Source organism: Rissa tridactyla, chromosome 15, assembly GCF_028500815.1.
Source record: "Rissa tridactyla isolate bRisTri1 chromosome 15, bRisTri1.patW.cur.20221130, whole genome shotgun sequence".
Classification (NCBI taxonomy): domain Eukaryota; kingdom Metazoa; phylum Chordata; class Aves; order Charadriiformes; family Laridae; genus Rissa; species Rissa tridactyla.
This window is the reverse complement of record NC_071480.1, coordinates 14,899,792-14,909,642: the sequence shown is the minus strand read 5'-3', so window position 1 is coordinate 14,909,642 and position 9,851 is coordinate 14,899,792. Positions and strand designations below refer to the sequence as shown.

The following is a 9,851-nucleotide window of genomic DNA, read 5'->3' as shown; positions in this document are numbered from 1 at the left end:
CATCTGGGTCACATATGCTTGCATGGATCCCAAAATATTCAGCAGGATTTGTCCCCATCTCTTCATTGTCACGGTGGGAAAGAAGGAGCTTATGGGAGCTCGCTAATATTGTTAGTGGGATTCTAACATTCGGAATAATAATAAAAATGCATTTTGAGCTCAGGGCTGCATCTGTTCACCTTGATCAAGATAAGTTCTCTTCCACCTTGCTGAATTTTCATCTAAATGCAGCATGCTTAATCCGAGCTTCAGGGGAAGCTATTAACAATGTGCCTGACTCTCTCAGATGTTTCTAGTTTGAAAAACGGTCTCACCCCTCACAGGTGAAAATTTTCTGCCATCATATAAAAGAAAAAAAAGAAAAAGGCCCTGGATGTAAGAGGTACCTGATTCATCTAACGTTTAATACATTTTAAATAGTGTAGAACCTGCTTGTTACTGACTTCAGCCTCCTTTTCCAGGAAAACGAAAAGCTTTTCTGGAATATATTTATTGCAGAGCTTCAAAAACATATTTTTGTCTTAAGAAATGGGCCCAGTGTCCTCGATCCAGGAAAAGGGTACAGGGAGAGAGCTGCCAACTGCCAACAGTCGTTTTCAGTTTTAAAAGGCAGCACTTCTTAAGGACTCAATTTAAGGAGAACATACCTGCTGCAACAAAGAGAATCCCAGCGCTGAGGATAATGTTGTTTTTGCTGTTGTAAATCCTTCCTGCTCCGACACAGAGTCCTCCCAGCAGCAGCAGTATTGTGCTGAGGATGGGGAACACACTGGAGGCACGGACGATGCCTGGAGGGGAGACAGGTAGAAAGCCAAGACAGGCAGGAATCATTTCAGACGCCGCCTCGGGTGCGAGTGTGGAGATTACAAAGTCTCAACCCCCCCCGGCTTTTGCTGGAATTATCATTGATGCTGCATTTCTGGGCATGTTTTTTGGGAGCTGAGGCCACGGGTAGGTGGCCAACGTGTCACAGACACTCTCAACTGAGTAGCTTAAATCTTCTGAGCTTTCCCCTAGGAAGTCCAGCGTTATGGCCATTACCTGATGCCACCATGTACAGAACACTTGTGACAAAGCACGAGGTAAGTGACAGTAAGAGCCGGCACCACGCAGCGAGCGGCACTGGAAGATTCATGAGCTGGCTACGAACCTACAAGGTTTGGGGATGGCTTGAGCAGGATCTGTTCCTTGGTACACGCAGAAGGTGAGAAAATTACAGCTCTCGAAGTCTGCAGCATTCGCGTTACCAGCGAGCACAGCTAATAGCCCCTTTTTCTTTTGTTGAGCATTAAGGACATTGAAACCTTTCCGATTTCTAAGGAAGATACTTTAACAAGTGTGTCTCAGATGTTTGTGTTTAGTTTCCTGACAGCTAAGTAGAGTAATTTAAAATTCTATATGCTTCAGTCCATTCACCGGGATGGGCTATAAAGTCCCTGAAAAAAATTAAAAACAAGCCAGCTTTCAAAGTCGTGTCACTACAAGACTAAGCAGCAATTGAAAAGGAAGCGGCAGGCAGGGAACAAAAGGGATGAGAAAGAATAAACAGGCACAAGAAGAGAGAAGTCTGTACTGTAAAAACCAAAGGGGCAGAACCCGGTAGGCGTTCCTGGAAGGCAGAGTGAGTTCTGTTGTTACAGAGAGAGGATTTTTTGCAAGAAGGGGAGTTAAGATGCTGAATACTGCTGTGGAAAACAGGATCATCCCAAAGGTGGGGACTGTGGAAAGGCAAAGGCGCACGGGGAGTCCCGGCAGGTACCGGGGTGTGGGGATGCCCACGGTGGCTGGGGGGTCAGAGGCTGCTGTCACGGAGGGGTGGAAGCCCCACAGCGCACCGGGAGGACATGGGGACCCCCGGGGCTGCGCGCGCGGAGAGGATAAAGCCGCCATCTGGACCGCTCTGCTGATGCGGTGCCGTTAGCGACGTGGCTCTCCCGGGTGCCATCTTCCTGGCTGACACGCACAGCGAGCGGCGCCCGTTTCCCGAGGAGAAACGGCCAGATGTTACAGCTGATGCTTTCTCATTTTACTTTTGATGGCCGTGGCGTTCCCAATTCCGTGAATTGCTTCCTAATGATTCCCCTGGTAACTGGTGGCAAAACTCCCGCTGACTGCAAGAGGGACAGGGCCGGGCATTTAATAACAGCATTGCTTTTGTGCGCGCCGCAAAGCCCCCAGGAGCCCCAGCTACGGGCCCAGCCCTCGTTAGGGTGGTGCAAACATCAAATGAAAAAGACAGTCCCTGCCTGGGAAGCTTATGCCTGTATCGATCGCAACGCCTTATGCCTCACAACAGCGAGGAAGGTCCGTCTCCTACCAGAACCAGCAGTGCCACTGCGCGCGTCCTTTACAGACGGGCTATTTTCTAACCGGCTCTAAGCCCAGTTCAGTCGGATGCATTACTATTCAGACAGTGCCTTGCAATAATTGGCAAATCCAAGTAAGGAGGGTGTAAGGTCTCCAATCAAAGCCTGTTGAGTGCCGAGAGCCCGCTCCGTTGTCCCGGGTGTATCCCCACGTGTGTGATACGAAGGAACAGCACTTCGACTTTTGGGTCAGTTTTCAGAGTCAGTTATTAGAAGAAGATTCAATGTCAGTCTCTGCTGCAGGAGATGAAGGTGCCCCAAATCACTGTCTGTCTGGTTTTGTCTTGGCAAAAGGCAGCACAGGCTTAAAATCTACTGTGGCCCACCCTTTCTGGTCGTTGTTTCCTGTATTTCATGGTCATGCTGTTTATAATGATTTCAATTAAATCAAAGAGCTTTCCTAAAATGGTTCAGTGACATCCTCAGAAGGAACTTGCCAGACATGCCAAATGTAGGGGGTGGGTTGTTCTACTTGTAGCAATAATCTCCAGAGATAATTTTTCTATATTAGGTAATTAATGTGAAGAGAAACTAAACAAACAGTGTTCTTCTTCCTGTAAAGCCCTACAGAATATTTTTTCCTACAACGAGTACTTTTAGCTCTGAAATTTAAAGGAATGCTCATAGGTAGCATGCAGATTTTACATATATCTCCCAATACGGGTAATAAAATGACAGCACATCCAAAAACATTAAGGCAATCTGGTTTCTGCTTTCTCCCCTGCTTTTTTTTTTTTTCCTTTTCCTTGTTTACTGTCCTGTCTGTTTGCATCGGCTGTTCTTCACCGCTATGTGTTGTGACACCTCCTTCGGTGGAGCGCTTTTATTCTGCTCCCAAAGGCAGGAGCCAAGCAACCGGCTTTAAAATTGGGATGCGATGCATGGGTGCTATAGCATGCAGGGAATGGGTATGCAGCGGGGATGCTGTGGCATGCAGGGAACGGATATAAAGTGGGGATGCTACAGCATGCAGAGAATGGATATACAGCGCGGATGCTATAGCACGCAGGGAAGAAGTGTGTGAAAGCGTAGACATGCCCCTGGTGCAGGGTCCTCAGTCCCCCTCCTCACGGCCGCAGAGCTCTGGTGTCTTCACGCGTGTGGGGACGGTGAGCATGGCCGAAACCCCCTCTTCTGCGAAGGGAGAGGTGCGGGTGCTTCCTGCGGCGCTGGGAGGGAGCAGGTTGGTTTCCGTGTGCCTGTGGAAACGCAGGAGAGGAGGGAAGCCGGAGCACACGTGTGTGGTTGGGGGATGCTCGCAGCAGCCCCGGGGACCGCTCGGGCTCTCTGTGCGTGGCAGCGATGCCTCTGCCACTTGCTGGAGCTCTGCACAGACATGTGAAGGGGATTTTTCTTTTTTTTTTTTATTTAAGCAGACAGGCTGGCATGTGTTGTCATAGGGAAGGCTGAACAGGAGGGGTCTTGTCTGAGCTCCTGTGCACGTGTCAGTTGTCACTGGGGCTGTCGTTCACTTGCTTTTGCAGCGAGCAGCCTGAATGCCGAAGGGCAAAATCCAAACTCCTGCTCCTACCCACACCCAGGATGAAAGTCTCCTAAAATCAGTCATTTTTTCACTGATTTCAATAGGGTTTTGGACCAGGCCACAATTCTGCTACAACCATAATGTTTACATTCATCTCAAACCTATAAAGGGGGCTCCAGGAAAGCCGGGGAGGGACTCTATCAGGGAGGGGAGCCACAGGACAAGGGGCGATGGTTTTAAACTGAAAGAGGGCGGATTTAGACTAGATCTCAGGAAGAAATTTTCCACTGTGAGGGGGGTGAGCCCCTGGCCCAGGTTGCCCAGAGAAGCTGTGGCTGCCCCATCCCTGGAGGGGTTCAAGGCCAGGTTGGCCGGGGCTTGGAGCAACCTGGGCTGGTGGGAGGTGTCCCTGCCCAGGGCAGGGGGTGCCACTGGGGGGGCTTTAAGGTCCCTTCCCACCCGAACCAGTCTGTGATTCTATATTATATTGTTCACCATGGAGCAGGCTGAGACCCCTCACGCACACAAGATGCACACGGCGTTGGTACCTTCGTCTAAGCCAGACTGGAGAAATAAGGGTTACCCCCAACGTGGCCCTCCAGGAGACTTCTGCCAAGAAACGGCTACGAAGCACAGTGAATGATACGGAGACAGCAGATTGCAAAGGTGTTTCACAGAGGGCAAACACGGGACGGAAGCTCTCGCGTCTCCTTTGAAACAGGATGCAAAGATCCCCTCGTCTGTGTCTAGTTAGACAATGACTTGATCCCTATTACATATACGTATGAGCTCATTGCTTCTGGATTTAGCTACATAACCTTTCAGTAATCTCTAAATCAACCACACGCATTTTAAGTGGAGCTGCAGTTTTTCTCGTAAAAGTTGAAGCAGAGGAGCCCTGTGACCTGCGCGCAGCACGCGAGGACGAGCTCCGGGGAGCAGCTGAGGCCCGATCTTGGAGAAGGCGTAAAGGCTTGGACTGACTTGTTTTTAAGGTCTGTACTTAGTCACTTTGGAAAACAGCTTTTAGGGAACACCCGTCACAAGTAAACTTACAAACAATTCACTAATCTCATGTCTTACAGCGGAGCTGTAGACTGTTTTTCCCAGTTCTAGCTTTTCTCCAAATAATGAAGGCATCGTACATTTTCATCAAGATGCTACTTAATTCTTCTTTCCTTTACAGTCCTTTTACTAGTGATGTTTCTTTCCTTAAAGCTGACTTTGCATCAATTTAACATTAGTTCCAAAGCTTTGTATGAAAGATAAATGCGGCCGTGCTCACAGTGATAGTCTGCCTTCGCCTGAGTGCCGAAATCATGTCACCCAAGCGCCACGACTGATCTAAGTTGGCAAGAGTCAAGATGAAAAAAAATCTGGGTTTTCTGGTAAAGTGTACTTTTCGGAGATTTTTATTTTTTCTTCTTGTCTTAGCAACCAGAAAGTGTTTCCCACGGGCGAGCAGAAGGGCAGGGTGGCTCTCCAAGTGGAGTTTCAGGTAATTAATAGCATATAATCGAGGGGTGTTTTGCCTTGCCGGGTGTATCAGGCAGCAGCGTCACTCACCGCTCCCTGAAGCTCTCCCAACACCTTGTGAACTGCAGCCCCTTCCTCTGGTAAAGGGCATCGCCCCCAGCCTGGCGGGTCAGCTCTTTTGTTCCAAAGGAAAACCAGGCAAGGCGTCCTCGGGGGAGGGGGGAGTCTAACGCCGACTTTGCAGGATTCATGAAGTTTCACACTCAGGTTCCAAGACCATCAGCTGAGCAAACGGTCGTCCGAAGGGATGAAACAATTTCCCGTATTTCAAGCACCAGGCTGGCAGATGAAATTACTTCTGTGTGGGATTACGCCCCAGCACGGAGCGGCAATGGCAATGGCTGGCTGTCCATGCAGGGGACCCACAGCCTGTGTTCATGCCAAGATTGCGCTTTTAGCTGCAGAAATTTCAGCTTCCTTCCTACAATGCAGTAATTTCACTGCAGGGGGAGGTCGCTCAGCAGCTGCAAAGGACCAGGCTTGCACAGGGGTTGGGTTTAAGCATTAGCAAAAGCTTTCGCATGAGCTGAAACCCACTCCTCACACCTCTTTTGATACACTAATCAGAGAAATACTCCCTCTGTAAAATACCCTTGCCAATTTGGGAATGACAGCTGTCGTTTTCATTTGAACAATTTCCATATAATGTTTAGAGAATGGGCCCCACAATCACGTGCGTTCCCCTGGGTGAAGGAAACCCTTGAAATGGGGGGTCCCCGAGGGTCACGGTTGTGGCAGCTGCAGCGTGAACTGGACACATGTCCCCGCTGCTCTGTGCGACCAGGTTTGGGCCAGTGTCTTGCAATGAGTAAGACTCGGACTCTACAGAAGAGAAACCCAGGGACGCCTCTCTGGCCACGTCTGTTAACCCTGTGTACCAGGTGTTACTTTCCACTTACGGAGAAGGTATTCTGAGCTGTCATGGTCGTAGTCGTTGTCTTCAGGGAAGTGGTTGATTCGGAAGCAATGTCCTTTGTAGATTCCTAAATGAAAACAAAGCAAACGTAAAACATAAGGAATAGAACCAGTTAAAGGCACTTCTGCCAGCTCTGTTTTATTTCCTTTTCCTCCCAGGCTGTACAAGTAAATTATTCTCCTGTAGCGTTGATCACCGATTTTTTTAATGCCATCAAGAAACCGTCTCTAAGGTCAAGAATTTTGGGCAGATTGAGCTGAGTCCTAGCTGAAGGAAGGGAGAGCCAGGATGCCTGGGCTCTTTTCTTCAGTCTGCCACTAATATCGCTCTCCTGAGTTTTTTTAATCTCTCTGTGCTTTGCTTTATCAGCGCCGTGCTTATCTTACAAGCTCACTGAGTTTGCAAAGCCCCTTTTTGTTCCTAGAGCGAGTGTCACTCTGGGTCCCTGCTCCGTGGCTGGGGCTCCGCAGCAAAGCCGAGTGCCGACCCAGCACCCGTCACCCCCCCTGCCTCGTCCCCGGGGAAGCGCTGGCTCCCCGTATCAGAGCTGAACTGTCTGACGCCTCTTCAATTACTCTCTAGGCTCGGAAAACAAGTCCATAAATCTTTGCCTGCTGCAATTGAAACCCATATGTCCCCCCCAAGGTTGGTTCAGCTTTTAACGGCGTATTTGTTTAGTTAACTGGGAGCCGGTGCAGCCAGTCAGGGCGCGAGCGCGCACTCCTGATACCTGAAGGAACAACGCCAGCGTCGTCCAGATGAACCCTTCGCTCGACTGAACAAGACGAGGTTCAGCACTTTGTCCATCTGGGTAAAGCTTTACGTTAGCGTTTTGCATTATTTTCTGTGCCGGTTGTCCACAGCCACATCCCGTCCCAGCTGCAGTAGCCGGGGCTGCCGCTGCGCAGGGACCTCTCCCCAGAGAGCTACTGCGGGAGCCAAGCCCCGAGGTGCGATTCTGCCTTGGTGCTTTCATTATTCATTAACCAGCCTTTCGTGCTCGGGAGCATACATCACGCAGGCTGAGTTATCCTCTGCACAGGAGTTTCGGTGCTTACGGCTTGAGCTGGCAGAAGGATTTAAAAACCATCACTTAATACCACTTTGACAGAAGCACAGCTGCAGTCTGTAGGATATAAATGTGGATTTATTTCACTACCTATTACCAATGATTACAAAGATCTCAAAAGAATTACTAATCCGGAGGATTTCAATTGCACCCTGTGAGTGTCAACTGCAGGTTTGCTACTACAGCGCACTTAATTCTTCCAGTAAATGACGTATCTACTCCAATGGCGGTAATGGCTCAGGCTTTCTCTGCGCAGCACTTCAAAGGCTGTGAACAAGAAGTAAGTGGCTCACGTCACATCTGGAAGTGACAAACCCATCCTACCTGCCAGGCGGAGGAGGGCACTTCAGCTGGGACTTGCTCCTGCGAAGCGTGTTTGCCCATGCATGCCTCTGTTTGCCATCAGCTGGCTTGTTGCTCCTGATGGCTCTCCAGCAAGGCAATCCAAAATCCAGATTTTAAAGATCCCAGTGCTTATTTTTACAGCAGTTCATGCAATGAAACTAAATCACTCCCAGCATAACAGGGCCTCTGAGGCTGGATGGTCATTTCTTTGAGCCTCTTCGTTATGGTGTGCCAATTTAGAAGAAACACATTCAGAGTCTGATTTTTATCCTCTCCTATTAATTAAGGAAGAAAAATCTAAATAATCTTCTCACCTTAATTTCCTATGAAATAGGTGTTTCAATAACTCTGCTCTTGTGTGTACAGAGGTGGGGCCATCTCTCAGTCCGTTACGTACTTCTCCAGTACCTTCTAAGGTAAGTTGGTTGAATTTATCCAGAGCTGATATAAAAGTGGAAGTATCACAGGTAACCAAGCTCGCACAACTTCCTGCGAAGAGGCAGAGGCATGAAGGAGAGAGCTCTGTCTACCGAAGGCTGCCTTGTGAACTCGCGCATTCACAGAGCATGGACCTGGGCACCAGCCCAAATAAATGTTCCACTTCCAGAAACTCAGTTAAGAGACAAGAAGTCTGCAAGACTGAATTGCTTCCCAAGCCTCTTGTGTTTGCAGCACTGATGGACTGATGGAGGGATTTGGCCTCTGTAAAACGGCCTTATGTTATTAAACTTCTGAATGAAATGGGCCCCTCAGCAGAAGTTTCTCTTACAGGAAGCCACCCCTTCCACCGCAGGACTGAAGCCCCTCAGCAGGGCGGGATGGGCTGGTATTGGCAGCGTCTGGGCTTTTCCTCTTGTATGGTTGGAGACCTTCATTTCCTGCTGCTTATATCTGGAGCCTTTCACATGAAAGAGTATTAGCAAGTCTAGCAGAGGTGAAAAAAAAGAGGCTAATTAGCCCCAAACAGAAAATTCTAGATGTGCTTGAGAGTTCCATTCTATTTCCAGTTCTTACGAGTACTGAGATCGGTCATTCTGGACAAATTTTATAGACATAGCAAGTGACTGTGAATTTTGGACCTGTATCAACGCCTGGGAACCCAAAACATTCTTCCCGATATTTTTGCTGTAGTTCCGATCACAGCTATTGGTCCAGGGCCCTCTCCAGTGTCTGTGGTACCGGATAGCTAATAACAGCAGCAGACTGGATAAATTTTTTCCATAAACGTAACAGGTGTCACATAACTCAGCAGCAGCTCATTAAACTCTCAGTGAGGCTTGAAGTCGCTATCAAGAACCCTGGCGATCTACAGGGTACCGAGGCCTCTTCTAATCCACCAAGTATCAGAAACAAAGTCTTGCTAGGAAATGTAACAATACCTTTTTTTCACAATGATGGACTTTGAAACTCAGATTTGGGAAAAATGAAAACTAGCTGGGTGGCAGCTATTCTAGCAGTGGTCAGCTTTAAAAGCACAACAGCAGAGTCTGACTTGTACTGAAACACAGAAAACAAATACACAGCACAACTGAGAGCTGATGAAATACCCAGCTCTGTGCACTGCATTTAAAGCAATGCAAAAGAATGAAAGCTATGAAATGGAAGATGTGGCAGAAAAGGAAACGCCTCAGTTAAATTCAGGAACAACCACTCCGCAGCACCTGCACCAGGTCTGAACTCCCCGAGGCTCCTCTCAAAGGCTTCACAGAGGATGCTCTGAAGAAATGTGTAGACAAAGGTGGCCCCTGGTCCACGCTCAGTGAAGTCACACGGGGGCCCTTTCCCACGCCAGGATGTGACGTGGAAGAGAGATTTTCGTCTTTGCTTGAGTATGTGGAGACAGTCCCTTATATCCTTTGGAGAGGAAGATGGAATATTTAACTTCTACTGCTGTACCCACCAGAGAGAGATAAATAAACTGCAATCACTGCCTCACAGATACTAAAATATTGAGCAGCACTTCTGGATACCTCTTGAGAGTAAGCTATAATATCCCACTGAGATGCTGTAAGTATTACTCCTTTCTTTGAATGATTACTGATACGTTTTAAATGATGCTTTTAGAAATACAAATATTATAATGCATTTTCTCCTCATAATAATAACTTTGTTCTGAATTTTGAGCCAGGACTTCAG

General features: G+C 48.3%; 1 protein-coding gene across 1 annotated transcript in view; it reads right to left on the bottom strand.

Moving 5' to 3' along the window:
* Nucleotides 1-9,851, bottom strand: part of CACNG4 (calcium voltage-gated channel auxiliary subunit gamma 4) — a 43,391-nt gene that overhangs the window by 3,533 nt on the left and 30,007 nt on the right. The window contains exons 2-3 of the mRNA XM_054221194.1: nucleotides 6,285-6,368; nucleotides 648-788 (exon numbers count right to left, since the gene is read on the bottom strand). Of these exons, the coding sequence (XP_054077169.1) occupies nucleotides 648-788; nucleotides 6,285-6,368 (225 nt within the window). The remainder of the gene's footprint in view (nucleotides 1-647; nucleotides 789-6,284; nucleotides 6,369-9,851) is intronic.